At 43.1% G+C, this 20,645-nt stretch overlaps 1 protein-coding gene across 8 annotated transcripts in view; it reads right to left on the bottom strand.

Annotated features, from left to right (window-relative positions):
- Positions 1–1,190: 1,190 nt before the first annotated feature.
- Positions 1,191–20,645, bottom strand: part of FUBP3 (far upstream element binding protein 3) — a 56,247-nt gene continuing 36,792 nt past the window's right edge. For 4 of the 8 annotated variants that reach the window (XM_077835659.1, XM_077835661.1, XM_077835662.1 and 1 more), the window contains 8 exons: positions 18,556–18,697; positions 12,256–12,416; positions 11,264–11,337; positions 10,670–10,746; positions 7,678–7,746; positions 5,440–5,511; positions 4,545–4,672; positions 1,191–2,556 (listed from right to left, as the gene is read on the bottom strand). In XM_077835659.1, coding sequence (XP_077691785.1) covers positions 2,548–2,556; positions 4,545–4,672; positions 5,440–5,511; positions 7,678–7,746; positions 10,670–10,746; positions 11,264–11,337; positions 12,256–12,416; positions 18,556–18,697 — 732 coding nt within the window. In that variant the 3' untranslated portion in view covers positions 1,191–2,547. The remainder of the gene's footprint in view (positions 2,557–4,544; positions 4,673–5,439; positions 5,512–7,677; positions 7,747–10,669; positions 10,747–11,263; positions 11,338–12,255; positions 12,417–18,555; positions 18,698–20,645) is intronic. The other 4 variants (XM_077835663.1, XM_077835666.1, XM_077835664.1 and 1 more) reach the window with 3 other exon arrangements.

Here is a 20,645-nt window from a genome sequence, read left to right as displayed (position 1 = left end):
TCCTCCCACAATCCTGCGCCATTTATGGCTCTTGGCACAATCCGCAATACTCAGTCTTCAATTAATGGACACCTTAGGGTTCATTATCACACAATTGCTCCCTGTGAACCATGCCAAATGCTGTTTTGGCACAGAGCTTGGAAGATGAATTAGAAGGAAGTCTTCTCGGTAATGCCCTCTCCCCAATTCCCATTCCCATCATCAGTGTTTATGCCCTCCTCCTGCAGTCTCCCCCCCCCTTTCCAAGTGGCTTTTACTATTCCATCTTTCAATGTCTCTCTTGATTCTCTGGAGGTGTATTTAAAGATGCTATATTCTCTCTTCTTCCGGCTCTCAACACGCCTCCGCGTCACTGCTTTACAGATGGGATCTCTTTCTACTCCCCCAAATCCTTGCCAGCTCTGCTACAGATGCCTGGGTGCTTGAGAGGGCAATTGGGTGGACAAAGCTTTATTTAAGTTGTGGGGCATGAACCTCATATAAAAAATGGATTTCTCTCAAGTGATTCAGCCCAGTCTGAGTTGGTTGCAGCTAGAGAAAGTTTCCCTTCCCAGGAGATTCCTGAGGGGGAAGGAGAGGTCGTTCAATGGTTAATGTACATTGCTATCCCATAATATACATTAATGCCCAGGGACTCAAACTCCTTTCCACCTTTTTGTAAGGGAGGGCTGCCTTGCTCCAACGACTGGGTGCCGAGGAGCGACACTTCCAGGATCGCAAGTGTAAGCCAAAGTATTCTACTTCCTAGCACGAAGAACAAAGTTTTGGGAGAAGAACAACAGGTTCAGGAGATTATAAAACCAAGCTCTAATAATGCACTAACAAGCAATAAACGTGTTTACGCAGGTGTAGACAAACCTTCTGTATCATTCCTGTTTATAGAAAACTTCCCTTTATTAAATAGATCTCTGTGGCCATAGGAATTTACCTTTAGAGTACCGTATATTGGAACTCCGTGTCCCATGATTTCAAAAGACATCCCTGTGACATTAAGAGTTTGACTGGAATTAAAGCTCTCAAGTCAACGTAATGGAGTTATCCAAAACCATTAACATGAAATCATTGGAGCTAAGTTGATGTGATCCGCGCCAGGTATGTAGGCGGAGATGGAGTTCTTGAGGTAAAAGCAGTTAGCCCATGCTCACTAGTTCCAGAGGAGAGTGAGCAAACTGAGTAAAGCAGACTAAAAATACTTCACCCACAAGACATCTTGTGGAAATTTTATTATATAGAGTGTAAAATGCAACTGTCAGTCAAATAAAAGGAACACGTTTTTAACATCATGCTCAACATTATCCAATGGCGTTTCTTTATAGTTAGACATTTCAAGCATTATAAGGAAAAAATAAGGAAAGAACCCAAGAACAGTAACTTCAGTACATTTCAAAACGGAATGTCCCGCAGGTCAATTAAAAATGCAAGAAAAAATAGCTTCAATTCCGTTTTTTCCTTTAAAAATACACTGTTATCTGTACAAGAAACACTACAGTAAACATTGGAAATCATAGTATCCCTTTTATTAAATCAAAACTATTTAGCGCATACCGTGGTTAATACTAGATTCATTTATTTCTCTAGGTAATTTGACAAATATTAGATAAGAAAATATTTAAAAAGAAAACTGAAAAAAGCAAAAAACACCTTGGAATTAAAAAATAGTTACTACTTTTTATATGGTTTAATGTTCCACAGTGTTTGTTAAAGGTACGAATAGCAGATTCATTTTAATATTAAAAATAACAGTATTTATATTTCTGAGAGCATAGAGGAAGGGTTTTTTTTGTTTTTTTTTTTAAACAAGCTTGGAGGTCTTAGATACATAAATGCAACCAGCAATGGAGACATGAAAAAATGGATTGCTAAAAAAATTAACACATTTTTATATTACCCTTTAGAACTCTAGAAATTATACAAACCCTACAAAAACACCTCCCCCCCACACTTGCCTGACAGCAAAACAGTAAGTGTCTCAATACAGAATTCACATAATTCATTAATTACAATACATACCATAGTTCAGTTTTTTAAAAAATGCAATAAAATCAAAAAGACAGCCAAGATACAAGAAATTAGAAGTAAAACATTTAATGAATTTACATATTTAAGAATATTTAAATACTGTTTAAAATTTTTTTTTTTTTTAGGATTTGTTACATACCACCTAAGACTTCCAAGCCACTCTTTCTGTTGCAACAGAAAAGATCGAAAACTAAAAAGAAAAAAAAAAAAACACACAAAAAACCACATGTTGAAATGTCACAGCTCTGGGGTGCGTTTTGGTGCCTGTAATTCTCTGGCTTCTTTCCAAAAAGAATCCCGGAGTTTTTATAAATTTGGAAACAAAAAATTACCAGCATGTCCATAAGTTTAGTACATTACTAATTGTTCCTGATTCTTAGAAAAGTTCAGTTTAGATTATCCTACAACTAGTGTTTCACAAACAAACAAAAGTCTTCATCAAAATGTTGCAAATCTAGAAACCTCTGTTACAAAAAGGTTTTCTTCCACAATGATTCCAAGAAAAAAAATTGCCACAAGGACATTGTTCTACTGCTCCTGCATAGAAAGAGAAAGAAACAAAGTCAGTTTAGGTCTACACTTAAAACTTATATTGACACAGCTTTGTAAGGCAAGGCTAACCCCCTGCCCCTCTTGACCAATAGAGCTAGGTCAGCAAAACCTGAGCATAGATGCAGCTAGGCCTATAGACAAGTGCTTCTGTTGGCATAGCTACTGTTGTTCAGGGAGGTGGTCCTACCACTGACAGAAAAAGTCCTGACAGCATACTCGGTCTACACTGGGGGTTTACGCCAGCCTAGGCTCTGTAGCATAGACCCAGCCTTACTCAGCAGTAAATTCTAAAGTGATCTCCAGAAAACGCCTGCCCACCACATCTCCTGTTCTAACAAATGAAGATATGTACCACACAGGGATATCTGAGAAGTAAGTATCTGCAAGAACTCAGCCATAATGCCTCTTATCCCTGAGCTTTCTTCCTGGGAGTCCATGCCCCTCAAGGAACTTTCTATTTCTTTCTCCACAGGCCCAGACTTTCCAAGAGAAGGCTGGAAGGGGACTCCCCTTAGTACTACACCTAAATCAGCCAGAAGGTAAATTTAATTAAACTAAATATTCCCTCCCACGGCATTTCCAGCAAGTCGGGGACCAGAGTGAGTATGCAGGTTCCTGCAGAACAGTGCACTGCACCATCAGTAATTTTATGGCCAAACATTTGTCTCTCTAAGAATTTGAGTTTCAGTGCTGATGAAAGGTGCCGGACAGCCATACCCACGAATTATCCAGACAATGGCAGTGCAAGCTTTTCCATTCTGCCTATGAGTGTGCTTCTACCCAGACCTGGGGTGTGGGAGCATAACGCCTGGGCCTTAACATCTTTCTTTCCCTGAAAATAGTGCAAACAGATGCACCGAGAGAGGTATCTGCCCACTAGCAAATTAACAGACCAGCAAGTCATTTCACACTCATTACCATACACCCATCATATGCTAATAAACGACGGCTGGTAAAAGACTTCCAAGGGAGCAATTCCCATTTTAATTTAATTCAGATTGACAAAAAGTGAGTTGAAGTTTGATGAAAATCTTCATGAAAGTTTTGTTGGATTTTTCAGCTGGCCACAGAGCTGGTAGAAAAATTATGAAATCCCAAGAAAGAAAGGATGAAGTATTAGTTGAAAACCAATTTTCACAAACTAGTAATAACATTTGGGCTCTGCTGGGCTCTATTAAAACCAGTGACTCAGTGATGAAGAGCACTGCGACCCATTACCAAGCCAGTAAGTAATCTAGCTCTTAGACTTGGATTTTAATAGGGAGTGCTGTTTTTAAAAGGATCAGCCATCTTCATAACTTGTATGTGTGAGGTTCATATACAGATCTTGCCAAATGCCAGAGACGTTCATCTTAGCCAGGCTAACTTTGCAGGCAACAGCTACTCCTGACCAAAGAAACTTTGATGGGGAGATCTAAAATGAATCCTACTCAAACTTCAACGGGAAAGATGGCAACTGAACTGCAGGGCTTGAGTGACAGATAAGGTAGATATGGAATTAGCGACCATATATGCACAGTGCAATCACTCTTCCAACTATGTGTTTTCCTGTTCGAACACTAGAACTGCAGGCCAGCTTTTCTGAAGCATTTGTGTATTTTTGCAAACACCTAACCGACGCACAAGGATACCCAACATTCATGAAAGTCAAAGTCTGCATGTGGACGTGACCCTGCGAATTGGATGTGCACCCTGGTGCAAGGCTGGTACATCCATTAGCTCTGAAATGCAGAGATCATAGTAGCATGTGGATTGTGATGCAAGTGCCCACGAAAGCCCTCAGTTAGGTACTAAGCTTCCCATAAAGAGGCACAGTGGGTTGCAGTTAGCTGATTGCCCTCTTTGGTTGTGTCTCAGACAACAAGGCAGCTTTATTGCCTATCCCCATGGTGGGGCCTTCACCACCCTGGGGTAATGCTAAACTACACTAACCCCTCCGAAGAGCAGCAGCAGCAGATGACACAAATACAGACCTGGCTGTGGGCCTGAGCTTGCCCTAGTGTTTGCCCATAGTAGGCAGCCTGCTGTCTGTAATACTCTGCCCACGCCATTGTGTAGTCCGGCTGGGAACTTGCCTGAGAAGCAGCACTGGCAGCGTGACCTGAATGACGAAAAGGAAACACAGGTAGTCGAGCACCAGCAAGAGCAAGCAAACAAACATACACTTAGGATATTGTTTTATGATGTTTAAATACAACAGACATCTGAAAATACAGCAGCAGCAACCACCTGCCATTTGGACAGAACAGGACACGTTTTAAGCAGACTTGCAGGTTATAATTGGTGCGGCACTTTGAAAGCATAACAATTATTCCCATTGTTCAGGGATACTTGGCTTTGAAATTGTGCTTTGTTCATCCTTTGAGTCCTCCAGCTGAGGAACATCCAATAGCTCCAGAAGCTAGGGCATGAAAGATGCCAGAGTGGCATTCCTCTGAAATGTCAACGAGAAGACCGCCCACCCCCCCAACTCAGTCACCAAAGTGTAGAGCTTTTCTTGTATCTCGGAGAGCAAGTCCCACCCCACTTCAGGCCCTTTGTCAGTTCTTACGTTCAGGCACGGGTACATGTGCAAACATGTTCCTAATACAGTCCAACTTTTTGAGGTGCACCTGAAAGGGAACGAACAGTCCACTGTGGACGGTAGTTCATTGGCCTCACCTTGCCCTGAGATGGTGCAGTAACCAGCGAGACTTAAAGCTTTCTGTGGGAGAACTCCGTGCACCCTCGCCAACAGGAGGGCACACAAAGGGATTTGTAAGGGAATGGGACCTTGTAATGCAAGGGGGTGGAGAGAAGTTAATGGATTAGAGCTAACTCTGTTTATAACAAGAGTGGATTCATCTCCAGCAGCCCTGTTTCACTCACTCTGTTTTTTGTAATACTCCTCCCACGCCTTGCTGTAATCAGGCTGGCTGTTCTGCTGCTGGCTCTGTTGGCCTGTGCAAAGAGGACAACAATGGGCATGTCAATAAGGAACAGATGACAAGTCTCTAGCTAGTGAGATCTCCCCAACAGACAGCTCCTGGCTTTAAGTCTACTGCCCATGCCCTCAACATTCCTCTTCACACCTTGCTACAACAGGTGGGATTCTTCGCTTGGGAAGAGCTATTTTAAAGAGTAAGGATGCCTGCGTTGTCTCCATTTAAATCCTTTCCTCAGGGAGCAACACACTAGTCTCCTACCTGTGGTGACCAGCTGAAGCCAAATTGACTTTGCTGGACAAATAGTTAGCCAGCAGTGCAAGCCATCCTATGACATAACTGGCAACCTCTGGAGAATGTTTACTGTCTGGTACTACAGGAGAACTGAAGGGCACTGGCAGAACCATGATGGAGGAGGAGGACTGAACAGCACTGGCTTGCGCCAGTGAGCAAGACTGCCTGTGTCCTTGGCAGTTAAATTCACATTCAAAAAAGGGGGACCTGGGATGGGAAAAAAAATGTTGACAACCCAGTTTCTGCCAAGCCAAGCTCCGATGACAGAGCTTCCAAGGAACCAGCTTGAGATCACTATGCTGTTCTTTGTGTTTGTCTCAGAACAGATTCTGAGGGACTAGATTAGCCCCTGCTCGTTCGGTGAAAGCACACTGCAAAGAGCTATCACTTAGAATACCTAGTTTGCAGGGTCTGTTGACACCCTGCATCCACACACAACAGCTATCCCATGCACCTTACAGGTGCTTGGCACGCCAGCTGCTTGCAGTACTTGGGACGCAGTCTTTAGTTCAGTGTTAACTGAGCCTGTGCAGCCTATCCTGGTTTTGTCGAAGTGTGGCAAGGGAGCCGCAACCTCTGTAGCATGGCCAATGCCATCCCACAATTCTGTGCCTTGCATTTGGAAGCTATCCAAAAGACCTGCTTCCAGCAACAGCGATGCACACTGTGGAACAAGTTATTCTAGAAGTCCCAGAACACACCGGCGCTACCCTGTTGTAAGGCATATGCTGGCAATGGATGCAGACTGTTTTTGAAAACTGTGAAGACATGAAAGCTGGTGTCTCTGGCCAACAGAAGCCAGTCCAATAGAAGATTTTACCTCACCCCTGCCTGGTCTCTCACAAGAGACCCAATCATTTCATAAAACATTTCTGCAGCCACTTTAGTGAGAACATATGAACCCTCTGGAAAAAAAAAGTCAAACAATCCAATTAATGGGCTCAGCATGTCTAAGCTTCAACTAGGGGAGAGGCCAGCCACCTGGGCCCAGGGCACCCCCCCTTACCCATACCATTGTGGTTAATGCACAGGACCTGGAGAATCATGCGGCAGACTAACTAAAGAGCAATACAGACAATGTGCTAGTTAGAGAGCAAGGAAAGCCAGGCAGTCTAAAATGCATAAGCGCTACACGAAAGCCACTGCATGAATTAGGCTGGTGGGTGAGGATGGGAGGCACAAAGAAAAAAAAATGGAAGCATGCTCTTCCTGGCCATCTAACTGCCTTCACTCTCCATACACAATTCTGGGTGCTGCCCTGCACTGCAACACAGGCTGGAGAGCGCTTTGAAGTGGCAGGGGTTGGGGGAAGGGTGAACATAATACACTGAAAGTGTGAATTGGGTGGAGGAAACAGGGCAGCAGTGTCCTGTCCAGGGGCATAAAAGCGGGTTAAAAGACTTGACCAAAGCTACAAGTCAAGACCTTTTCTTGCAGAGGTCAGGGCTGCCTTGACTGTCCACCTGCTAATGCCAACAAAGGACCTCCTTCAATGCCTTTTCTTCTAGGAGAATTACAGTCCGCAGTGGGCTGAAAGGACACGCCACTAAATACATTTCACGGCAAAATGTTTTACCCGGCCAGTTAATTTATTTAAGATGTGGGAGAAGTAATTAAAATCTAAATACATGTGTAGGGTTGGGGGGTCTGCCCCTCCTCTCACAAGGGGGGCTGTGCTGGTGAAAGGGAAGAGGGGGGACATTCTAGAATTTGCTCATAGGAGGTCTGTTCTGAAGAGTGATTCATCTGGCTCTTTGACAATGCTGAGACCATGGAAACCAGGCTGTGACACTTGCTTTAGAACAGACTGGGAAGGAAATGGTCAGAAGCTGATTTTAGATAAAACTTTGTGTGTAAAAACAAGAAGATGTAGGAGACAGGTATTTACCTAGTTTCTTATAATAATCCTCCCACGCCTTGGTGAACTCCACCTGGCCTGACTGGGTACCATTGTGATCTGCAGCAGGAGAAGAAAGCAGTGAGGTCTGCTTAAAGCACAGCATTATCTTGTCTGTCCTCTCTCTTTACCAAGACTGCCTTCAGAGTGTGCCTGGCTATAAACAGGAACATGGAGGGTTCTAAGTGGATATGGAATGGAACAGCCAACATTCCCACCAGGTTTAAGAGCAGCGATGCAAGACATCTGACCCAGAGCATGGCAGGGGTGATACGGACCCCAGCTGGTGAAGGGTTTGTCCAAGGGTTTACAGTTTGGACACCTCAGGAGGCATTTGGGGGGGGAGGGGAGGATGCATGCTTTTTCCATCTGTGTCTGGCTTGGTGTTTGTGCCATTGTGACTTCGGCATGCAAACAGGCCCCAAATCTGAACATCAGGGGCTGGTGGCAGGGTGGCCAACGAACAGCCTTCACTTATCCCATCAGCTCATAGCCCAAGTCTGCTGATCTTCAAGGCTGGTGCAAAACCCATTTCTCTTCTCAAACCTTTGCTTGAGGAAGGATGGGAGATGTACTGGAGGGTTATTTTAGGAGAGGATTCTTCCTTTGTAAATAATTGCTCTTGGAGAGCAAAGTTGGTACAGATTTTTTTTTGGTGGGGAAGGACTCCCCTTGTTCTCATGCAAAATAATAAGTTAATCGGGGGAGGAGGGGGGGTAAACGTACACACCCTCAGGCAAGTACAGCATGTTTCATAAATGTAAAAGGAAGCACACCCAAAGCCTTTTTACATGAAGGCAAAGATAAGAGCCTCCAGCATACAAGAATGGTGAAGAAGCCTGCCCGATGACTCCCCCATCCTGGGATCTGAGCTAAGATATTAATGGTACCCCTCCCTGCGTCATTCAAGTAATGTTAGCAGGTTAGCAGAGTTGTATTAACTGCTTTCCCCATGCAGAAAAGAGTGTATTGTGGACATGGCGTTTGATCTTTCAGTCAGACAGTTATGACAGATTCTAAAACCCAGGACAGGCTCCCGGACCCAAAGCAAACTGAAAATAATTGCAAGCAACATATTTCTGGTGTTACAAAGTAAAGATAGCAAGAAAACATTAGTTACCATTAGTACTTTACTATAATGCTACCTGGTGAAGGAGTACATTTGGGTGCTTGCATCACTTTACTATTTTAAGCTACTTGAACTACATATCCACTGTAATTATCTACAATGCTTCCTAGACTGTATGTTCCTTGGGGCATAGACTGTCTTTGAAAGTGTCTGTACAGAGATTAGGACAATGGGCCCCTGTTCCCAAGTGGGGCCCCTTTATGCTATCGTAGCATATGAATTAGAAATGTTAAGTTAATGATGCACCATGGCAGGGGATTTCCATGAACAAGTTGCAGAATATTCAGAGTTATGGTTTCCATGGCACCAAATTTTAGTCTCTGATCTTGGAAATATGGATACAGCTGTACCTATAATCACTGTGCAGCTCTCCAGGTGGTATGTATAGCTGGAGTGCTACATCTTGAGGTGGTCTGCTAGTGGGAAACTGTATGCTACAGGCAGCAGCCAGTTTTCAGATTCTTATTTCTAAACCAAACTTAACACGTAAAAAGACGCTGGCCATTCCTGAGAAGTTTGAAAGGCTTATTTTTAAAACTTAAGTTATTCAAGTATTTAAAAATGTACAGAAAGTTCTCTTAACACCTGAAATACCCCACATCATTTCAACACAGGTGAAGAGAACTGTATTGAGTTTCTGAACCGATTCACCTTTGGCTGAGGGAAGGCATAAGGAGTTTCTGAAAGTAGCCGCCTCTTGGTCTGAAAGTTTAGGCCTCTGTTGAGAGTTAAAGTGCAAACATCTCTACCAGAAGAGGAAAATATTAACTTTGGGATTGCTGACAAATTGAAGCTGGTGTTTGCATGGAACGACTGCTCCATGTATCGGAGTGACACGCAGCACAATGGCACTGCTGGAGCACCTAAACTAAGGAGGGCCTGTTGTTCTCCTAATCTGAATGGGTTGGGGGTTTAAACAATCAGGAGGTCAAACGCCGCCTGGCTCAGAGCAATAGCCGCTCGAAACAGGCACCTCGGCAGCACACTAGGTCCAGGACGCAAACAGCTGCAGATCTGCTTTTCTGGCCTGCTGACTGGAGTGAAGGACAGAAGTTTTTGAACTCTGACCAACAATGAATTTGTACAACTTTATGTTGTTTCCTCTTAACCATGTGACCTACTTGTCTTGTTTAATTGGTAAGGCGCTGACTAATTCCCAGCATTTAACAGCTTGGGTGCTGGTCTGTACTTACAACCTTTCAGGGACATTTTATTCCAGTAAGGGGGGGGGGGTGTTCTTTGTCACAGGGAGGTGGAACTAGGACAGGAGCTAATCCTATCGTCTTCCCCCTTCCCATCCAACCCCCTCTCCTCTCCATTCATTCATTCCTACCAAAATCCCAACCTTTCCTTCAGGCTGCGAAACAAGTGGTGAGGGCAGCTCACATCAGGAGAGCAGGTGAATAGCAAAGAGAATCAGGGCAATCAGGAGCAGAAAGGAGGTGGGCTGCTAATGACAGGCTGTGGCTAGTGGGAGGGAATGGTGCTGTCCAGTGCTCAGCTGGGGAAGGCAGGAGGAGAGAGAGTCTAGAGAGGTGGGAAGGTTCTTGTTAGGGGGGGAGCAGGGAGGGAGTCCAAGCTCCTGCAGGAAAGGGGGGTGGATGCTTAAAACAAGCAGCTAACAGCAAAGAGCGATTTATAACAGGTTTTCTGTGCACCTTCGATTTATGTTACGCTACTATGATCAGCAGCATTGATCCCTTACTCCAGGGTGCACCTGCAAGCACTTCTTTAATTGTGTAACTTCTTCTACCATCTTCCATACGAGTGGTCTCACGAGACCTGCAGCTGTGTACCTGTGTGGACTGCAGATTAACTTTTGACTTTTCTCAAACCAAAATGCTAACCACTTACTTGGGACTTGCTGTCCAGGCTGTTGCCACGTCTGGTAGGTGCTGCCCCAACCCTGTGTCATGAATGCCTGAGGACCACTGTGGATTATAATACCATACACTGAAGGAGATGGACAGGACATTTTCTTAATAGATCATATGCACAAAAACAGTAACAGCATCAAAATGATTATTAGGAGTCAGCAGCTGCTAAGGCAAGAATTAATGCAAAAACAGGGGGAACTCCTGACCGATCCAATACTGGAGAAGAGAGCATGAAGGCCTTCCTTAAGTTACTATTAGTAGAGCTGAAAGGAGGGCACATCAAACCTCACTTAAACTTGAGGCCGACAGTATCTGTTGCTAATTTAAATTTCTTTCCACACCCTTGCCACATTGATGGTGGGCGTTCTTAGATGTGGCAGGAACCGGCACCTCCAATTAGGAGCTTTCTAGAATTGGGCTTCAAAGCTTCATCTCACTCATCCTTGGATTTTGGAGTCTTCAGTCTGACTTTCTACAAGTTTTCACTTATTCTTAAACCTTCACGTCTCAATCTAAAATGTTCACATTCACGCTCTCTACGTTAGAGTCCAAAGGACTTGTGGAAACTTACTTTTGATGAGGTGTAGCAGGTGCTTGGCTGAAAGGATTTTGACCAAAACCGCCAGGTCCACCCATGCTGGTACCCTGTCACAGAATCCACAAACACTTAATGTTATAATCCCTTCCACCATTTTAAAAAACAAAAACAAAAACCCAGCCACTATGTGTAGAACAATAGTAAGAAAAGGGACTAGACAGCACAGGACATACCACAGAACCCATGGCACCAATTCGGAAAGTGTAAAATTCCCAAAAGTGCCTAAGTGAATTGGGAGCCCATTTTTGAAAACCACTTAGGCTCCTAAGTGTCTCACTGAAAGCCAATGGGACTTAGGAATGTATGAAAGTTTCACTATATGTACTCCAAGATCAAAAACTCTCTCGTCAAGGGATTCAGGATAAAGGCTGCTTTCTCAGTTTTACAAGGTCCCACTTCAGTATTTTCTCACCTCCCTTTACCCAAGTCTCTCCTTACTAGGTTCTTTGGCCTGGTTCCATTACACTGCAACAGCCATGGCTTTGTTAACAGGTAGGTTAAGAGCCATCATAGAACCACTACTGTAACAGCAGTCTGTAGTGCCACAGAGATCCTGCCATCCCCTTTGTGCACTTCTGCAATCCCCAAGTAGCAACGTAACTCGGCCTTCTCCCCCAAATCTGATTTTAGACACCCTTTTGGTATCCCACAAGATCTCTTCTAGCAAAGCATTAGATCTTCCATCCATTACTGAGCAGACCACACTGGATTACTGAAGCAGGCTTCTGGGAGAAACATTCCAGGCTACAGTAAATCCATCCATATTAATCCAGGTCTACCGGAGGGCCAGTTCAGACTTTTCAGGCTGTCTGCTTACAAGCAAGTTGTTTTGACCAGACTATCAACACCACAAACACATAGCACAGAATACAGAAGTTTGTGCCCCTGCCTACCCAAACCTTTATCAGTAAAAGTAGTCAACGCCAATTAAAACCAATTCAGAAGCAATACCACATGACACTTACACCAACTTTCTCATCGATGAGATGTCTAGCGAGCTCAATCTGTTGGGGAACTCCTCTGATGGTGAATATCCGTACGCTAGGGTCCGTGTTGGGAGGTGGATTTCTTTGAAGCTCCACGTGGGCTCCTGACTGCTGGTTTATGCTCTTGATGTTCTCTCCACCTACAGAAAAGAGAAATCAAGGCATGAGAAGAGATAAACATAAAACTCATTATTTTTCATTTATATAGAGAGAGGATTATCACGATTTCAAAAGCTACATCCTACAGCTGGAATAGATTTTCCCCATACCCTTGTGCCTGCCTTAAGTAGTGAAGGAAACACTATAGTGAATATACTCGTAATACTTTGGCTCACATCCCCACAACACCCCTCTCCATTTATTTATGAGTGCACCCAGAGACTGAGTCTTTGCTGCTACTGGCCAGACTTCTGCCTCTTACTGGGTCAGCCAATTGCACTTAACATCTGAAGAAGGGTATGTGCCATAGTGCCTTTGCACACTTTGCTGGGCTGCTAACCAAATTCAGTATTATGGGCAAATATCTTGTGAATAATAGAGACCAACGACAAGGACTCTTCCTGCTAATTTACTATCATCTCTTACCCTTAGGGCCAGCTAATCAGTACAAATGAAGAAATTATTTTGCAAGAAAAATAATGGAGACTGATACACTGTTATTCTTACTGACTTAAGGCTACATGTTCACTGCCGAAACAGGTGGTTGGCTTGTTTGACAGCAGGACAGTTAATGCGCATTACCTTTTTTTTTTTTTTTTTTTTTTTTTAAGCAGTGAGGACAAAGCCTGATAGTTTTCCTATAGTTATGCAATGTTCAAGAGGTGCTTTCCTTAAAATCCTACCAGCTCCTGCAGCCACTTCCCACTTGCAATGCAGCACAAATGGCTACACACACTTCTGGAACAATGCACGGTTCAGTTGCCAGCCTGTCACTTCACAGCTAGAGTTCAGGCTTGTATACATGAGGAAATTAACCACAATAGCTACTCAAAACAGCTCCCCATGTGGACACTTATCACAGAATAAGAGTGTGTCCACATGGGGAATTATTCAGGCTTTAAATTCACAGCCTACCTTAATCTGAAATAACTTTCAAGTGTAGACATGTCCTTTAGGTGCATCTTTGGTGAATGTATATGAACAGTGAACCAGCTCTCTCAGATAAGTGAGTGCACAAGAGTACTCTTCGGCACGTTGGAGCTAATGAAATCTGGTTTGACTTGGTGAAAAAACTTGCAAGGTCTCAGTCTCTTAATGAAATTTGCTTAACAAAAGCTTCAGCCGATGTTACAATGGTTCAATTCTTCTTTTGGAATTTCACAGAACTTACAGATCAGCGCCACTCAACTGGAGAAAAGGGGGTGGGGGGGAAGTTTTACAGCTCTGATTCCTACAGACCTAGATAAGGCCACTAGCTGAAACATACACTGCAACGGGGAGAAAAGGAAACTAATGAGCAATTGAGCAAAAAAGTTGATTAAAGTGTATCCATAAGTAGCTTCCCTGTTTTTGCCAGTGTTTCTGAAACCAGCCCTGAACACAACTTCAAGACAAAGTGCAGACATTGAGAACATTTGTTCATTTCATTGTAAAACTTGTGACCTTTTCAACATTCTATACCTCCTTTTGTGGGGGGAAGGGTCACCCCTAGGCAATTAACTCTTTCTAGATGCATTTTGGGGGATTAGAGACAAGTTTTTATGCCACATCCTTCTGTTTTGCCTGCATATTACCCTGTGTAGCCAAATAAGAAATCATCCATTTCAGCTGTGATTTGGAAAGTTATGAGAGTTTTGAAACAAGAATTTTGTTTCATTTAACGTGTTAGCATGTGTGCAAACCGAGAGGCTTGGGCCTGCTTGTGTGCTCACTAAGCTGCCATATGGAATGGAAGAAAGTTTTACATGCTTTTAGCCTGCCTACTTTTGAGCGCATAGAAAGGAAGAGAACTTGGTCTCAGTGACAGATGCTAATGTGATCATCAAAGCAAAGCTATGTGTAACCTCTCCTGAGCTCTAAATATCTTCCCTTCTGACTTGGTATCCTTGCCCAGCTGTAAATGACCACAGTGTATTTAGTTTCAAATTGTTTCCATAATTAGCATTTCACATTTCATTATGCAAGTTACCAAGAGCAGAAATGTTTAGTAGAAGCTATTAATTGTGGGTCTGGTTCCCATCAGCTTCTTCTTTTACCATTCCACACCAAGTGAAGGCAGTTATCTCTAGGCTTGTTCACAAAAGGTTTTATGTTTGTTCCTCCTGCACATTCTTGGGTATCAGAATTCTTCCTGCCCCCCACCCTCTGACACACCAAAAGTTACTCTCCTCCCATTTGAGATCTCTTCTCACTATGCCTTTGGAGCATACAAATAAGATGAAGCAGCCAACATGATGCTGCAGTGTCAGAAGGAGTTCACCTTCCTTCATAATGAAGTCACCCGCTCGGCGCATGGTGGCTGTCTATAGACTTATTTGGCAGCTTGCTCCATTCTTCTACCTGACGGGGGGTAGAAATGATCCAGGAGTGGCCCCCCAGCTGGATGTGAAATTGTAAAGCAATTAATCAAACCTGCTAAAAGGCAGAGCTGACAAGAGCCGGGCCAGCCACGTTATCTGTCAATATTGCTGTATTTATCATGGAAATCCAGCGGGGCCCCTGAGAGGTTGCAGTTTGTTTCCAGGCACCAGCACACAGAAAAAGCACTTGACATTTGTATGGCTCTCCACTCCACCCTTCACCAAGTCTTTCAGACAAGAAAAGCTGCACCTACCCACCCCTAGAGGAAAAAAATCCAAACAACTTTCAGTGAGCCTTCCCTTTTCCTTATTAAGCCACAGAATGCTCACCATGCCCATGTGGAAAAGGCACTGGGGTCAGTTACTGTATGCACTGCAGATACAAAGCTTGTAACAATGCGGCCCGAATTCCTCTTCCACTTCTGACCCCCTCAAGGACAGTTTGTAAGGTAACAAGGAATACTGCAGTTACTAACATCTACTCTTTTGTTGACATGATGCTTATGCATGTGTCAGCTTCGGATCCTGTAGAGGAAGGATGGTCCGAAGGTGAGGGACTAGCCTGGAACCCGAGTTCAGGTCCTTGCTCTGCCACAGACCTTCTGCGTGACCTTGGGCAAGCCACTTAGTCTCTCTGTGCCTCAGATTCTCAACAACAATGGAGTTAACAGCATTGCCCTGCCTCAAAGGATGTTTGTGAGGACAAACACAGTAAATATAGTGAGGCCAGATAAGTACCTAAAATAGTCTAGATTACATGAAATTCAGTCTCCACCATGAACGACCCAATTCTAAAACAGCCTATTTTTAGATTAATTAAGTTACTTATAATTTTTTTCCAGTCAAAATAACTTTATTCCAACTTCTTTAATCCTAAACACACTGTGCCCCCAGGATTTTAAGGGTTACTTTACAGCTGTATGAACAACCAACAGAATTTACAGACATTGCTCTAGTGACCCCTGCTGTATTGATACATCGGTTTCCATTACATTTTTTTTTTTTTTTTTAAATTGGGGTTAGTAAGAAGCAAGCCAAGTCCCTACTCAGAGCTGCATTTCCCAGAGTCTTCCTTCACATCAGCCTCATGACTGTAGTGAACGACTGCAGAAAATGGTTAAAATATAATGAGAAGATTAAGTGATTTCTTCTCGGTCAGATACAGTATAGAATCTCATTCACATGGAAATTTTCCATTAAAGACCCAATTTGGGACTCTGCTCTTAATTTCTCTGTAGACGCAGCCCCTAGGGTTTCACTGGCTGACCCATCTGGAAATTTAGCTTCAATACGCCAAGTACCACAGGGCTAAACCCCTTATCCCTGGCCAGGCCTAGGTGTTTTAGAGTAGAGGATTCCTATTTGGCCATCCATAGGAAAGAGTATTAACCTTAGCAATAAGATCCCCTCTTCTTCCCACTGACATACAGGTGACAAAAGAGCAACAAATGCAGAAATAGTGGGCATGTGGGAAGAGAACTGACTGACACAGAAGGCTCTGAAAATGTGTCATATACATTTCTTATCCAAGACTCCCAGGAGATGAAGCTACAGCCATCACTCTCAAACAGATAAAAACGAACTAACAATACAAGTGTAAATACCCCAATAGTACTAACTGTAAGTAAATATTACACAACTTCCAATGTTCAAAGCACTGTACAGTCATTAATAATCAATCCTCTGAAAGCCTCTGGTAAGCGGTCCCATTTTACTGATGGGGAAACTAAAGTACAATGGCTTACACTCACAATCACACAGCAAGACTCTGGCAGGGCCAGCATTAGAATTCAGGAGCTTCTTACACCTAACCCCGTGTTCACTCCCCCAGATCACAATGCTTATGTTAAAGAGACAACATTTCTATACATTGTTAGAACTCATATAAGTTACTTTTCTGTACTTTCTAATGGTTACTGGTAGCTACTGCAATAGTTAAAATAGCAATGGTAGTTTCCATTATTATATTTTACCACTTTTGCTTTTGAGAATAACTTTCCTTTGCTTGGTCTCTGTCCTGACAGGATTTTTTGTTGCAAGACTGAGCACAGTATCTTCAGCTTTTTCTGAATTATGAGGGAACAAAAGCACTTTTTGAATTGCTAATACATTTTCACTACTCTTGTGAATAGGGTTACAGCAAAAACTAAGTCTGAAACTGTTTAGAAAGCCTTAAGGAAACTCTCTCAAGGGTTTTATTGGGGGGGGAGGGGGAAAAAGAGGAGAAGGGGAAGAGATTGGGAACGGGGAGGTTTGAAGGGAATTAATTTCAAAAACTGAACTTTCTTAAAGCAGTCAGCACGTTCACAGCAGCATCTGAAAAGTCTTAATGAAGGCCAGTTCCTTTACGATTTTCACAGCATATGCATCCTGCCCACTGATAATTGGTATGGAGTGCTGGTACACTTCACGAGAGAAGCTAAATATCACTGGCACATGACAAAATCCCCTCAAAACCACACTAACACCAAGTGCAGAAGAAAATAGTAAGAAAGGAGAAAAACAAACAGTGCCTCTTCTCTTGAATTTAAGAGAACTCCACACTTCTGGCTGCATTCTGAAAATTCCAAGCTTTTATTTCCAAAGATACATTTGTGGCATAGTGATGCCTGAAACAGGGAAGCAGCAATCCAGTCTGGCAGAAAATTGTCTTTGCCAGCAGCAAAGAGGGAACCCACTCCTACTTGATTTACCTCAACTCCGGGGACGCTAAAAGCCGAATTGTGACTATTTAAATGCTAACATTAAGCACACAGATCATTCTTTTCTAAAGAGTAGGGAGAAATTAAATACGAACTACTTTCATGTGTTGGTGATTTTTTTTTTTAAACTACAACACTAAGTCTAGATTCCAACATTATCTCAGGTGCATTGTACCTGTACAGTATTTCTATTCCTGTTTCCAGTTAAATATAGTGTAGTTATGGTGCACACTTTATGAACATGAAGACACACACAGCCAAGTTACAATTGCTGTTGGAGCCTTCGCCTTTGCATTTGGTATTGTTTGACTGGGACACAACTGTTCTAAAAAGGGAACACAAATGTTTCCATTACTTTGGTACACTTGAGTTCAATGACTAGGCAGCAGTGCGATCCCAACTACAGAGAACTACAGACTCCAGGCAAGCTCAGGAGTCCTAGGCACTCATAGGGCACCTGCCCAGTCTATTATGCACCAGGAGATGAAATTCAGCAGGTAGGTTAGATCTTGCTGTTTCCAGACAGACTTAACTTACAGGTGACTACATAAGCTTGGCTACAGGTAGTCACTTGCTGATCTCCATGTACAAGGAGATACAACATTCGCTCCAACAAGAAGTACCGTGCGATGGAGTGCAAACTAAATACAAGACAAAGGGTACCACTATAGAAATGCATCGGTTTTGTCTGTCCCCTGGTAAACTTGCTCTTTAAACCACTCTGCTAGAAAGGGTCCTTAAAAGGACCTAAATCTTTTCATGAGATAGCTGCTTTGCATGATATGTACACCTGGCCTGATAACTCAGAGTATGACTTTTCTGCATGCAAAAATGCCTAGAATGTACACTTGTGAGAGATGAGGCATCAGAAGGATGCGTACAGAAAGCATTTGCCTTACTGGGTGGTTATGCTTACTCGGTTTCTCTTGTGTTGTATGATCATGGCCACTGAACCACCATTTTCCATACTGAAAATACCACAGCCACTCCAGTAACGTTTAGGAACCCCCATCTGAGATGGAGATTACATCTCAGAGCGTCATGTCAGCATTACCTACCTTTGCCTATAACAAGGCCACACTTATCAGCTGGCACCGTGTAGGTTATTTCCTGCATCCCTCCAGGTGTGCCAACGCTCCAGTCCCCACGACCACGACCTCTTCCCCGGGGTACTGCCAGACTTCCAAAGCCATCTCGTTCCTTGAAGGGGAAAAAAAAAAAAACAGCATTTCCATCAGTATTTTTCCTGACCCCAGTACCTGTACTTCTAATTCACCACATTAAAAAAAAAGGCAAAGTAGAGTTTAAACTGCACGATATAATCAATACCACGAATATCACTAAACTAGGGAATGCCTGGCCTTTATATCCGTGAGATTCTGAAGCAGTTCAAAGAAGTGCTGTTAACGTAGGTCACAGCTGCCTTCCTGATTCTGTAGGTTTATTTCAGCAAGTAGATATAAATGCATGCCTTCAAACAGAATATCTTTTTATAACTGGCAGGTATGCATAAACTCAAAGTCCTTTTAGTTGCTGGGCTCCAATCTGAGCAGGGCTAGTTGCCTAGCTTTCCTTAGAGCAAACCAGAAACCTTAGCATTAATGTACACTGTTTGGCACCAAAGACTTCACAAAAGCCAAAAGTTAACCCTTTCAGATGCCAGTTACCTTGAGAGCTACTGGAATCCCTCAGCTGAAATACACATTGCTTCAAATCATCTTGAACCTCCAAACAACGTTGTCCAAATTCAAAGAAGTGTAAAAGAATCCAAATGCATGTATCTGCAAAGTAAAGGCCCTCTGCTGTCACAGGCCAATGTCACAGAGGGTCCAAAGATGACGTGGCTGAGGAAAGGATTGGCCCTAGTATGTAAAGAGGTTTTCAAATCATGAGTAACAGCACTGGGAAGAGCCACAAAAGGCTGTTTTGTCCCCCACTGCCTTCCACAAAGAGTAGTGGAGCTTTCCAGCCCTAGAGCCTTTTCAGAACAGCACAAGGATGGGTATCCATTAGCTAGAACCTGCAGAAAAGATCCAGGAAGAAAAGAGCTCTTTGTGCACTCAGTTCATGCTCAGCCATTCTGAGCACTTCTCAACCTTATCACGCATTGTGGTAGAAGCAAGGTCTTCCATGCTAACCCCAACCCTCAATTCCAGGCTCTCTCTCTCCCCCCCACCCCCATGAGGATAGATAAAAAAAATTTTTTTAAGTTAAAATTTGATTTTTCTAAATTTAAAATCAAATCTGAATGTAAACAAAATATTAAGGCCTAAATTTATTATAATCTCTTAAAATATTTAAATATAAAATAAAATGCTGAATCCATGAGCTTGTGTCAAAAACTGAGTTCAAGGCTGCTTTTCTATATAAAAAAAATTCGGGGAAAACATCTAATGTTTGAGGTCAAGCTTTATATAAATATAGCACAGCAGGCCATGTGCTATATTAATGCCTGATCATGTAGGGGCCCAGAGGCTATGCTACTGGGTGCAAGAGACTGGCAAAGTCACCACAGGCATTGGGACCCTACCTCTTCCTCCAGAAGACATCATCATGTATATCAGGCTCATCCACTGAGACCACCTGGGTGGTCTCATACTCCTATTTTATAGCTTCTCCCTACCTGAGCTCTGATAGGTTCAAATCTCAAATTAAAAATATTTATGACTCCACCCAACATGGAAACTTGCTCACCAGCTCATGGAAAAATACTGATCTGTCCAGTAACTACCAGGCCTTGCTTCTGGATGGTTTTGGGTACTTCAAGTAAATGGCCTTGCTCTGTCTCCTTGCATGTATACACAGAGATACAAAAAACAGAAATCCATTAATTTCTCAGCTGCTTTCCTCTGCTGCTAAACAAATAAAATCTAAAAGGCACGTGGGTTACATGAGCAGAAGGCTCAGACCGTGGTTACTACTTTTGTTTTCTGGAGGTACTGGTGGGGGAAGTTATGTAACAAGGGAAAGGAGCAGAGTGTCCAACCAGAAAGGAGCAAGACTGATGTCAAAGCAGGACACTGTGGGAATCGGAGTGCAGCCACTAGTGTTGATTTCACCCCTAGGGAACTGGAGAAAAAACCTGTCATGGCTGCAGCTTGTACAAAAGACCCTATTTGGGAATATTTTCAAGAAATTCTTGGACCTC

Source organism: Eretmochelys imbricata, chromosome 16 (assembly GCF_965152235.1).
Source record: "Eretmochelys imbricata isolate rEreImb1 chromosome 16, rEreImb1.hap1, whole genome shotgun sequence".
Classification (NCBI taxonomy): Eukaryota; Metazoa; Chordata; order Testudines; family Cheloniidae; genus Eretmochelys; species Eretmochelys imbricata.
The sequence above is the reverse complement of the archived record's forward strand: the minus strand, read 5'-3'. Positions and strand labels throughout refer to the sequence as shown.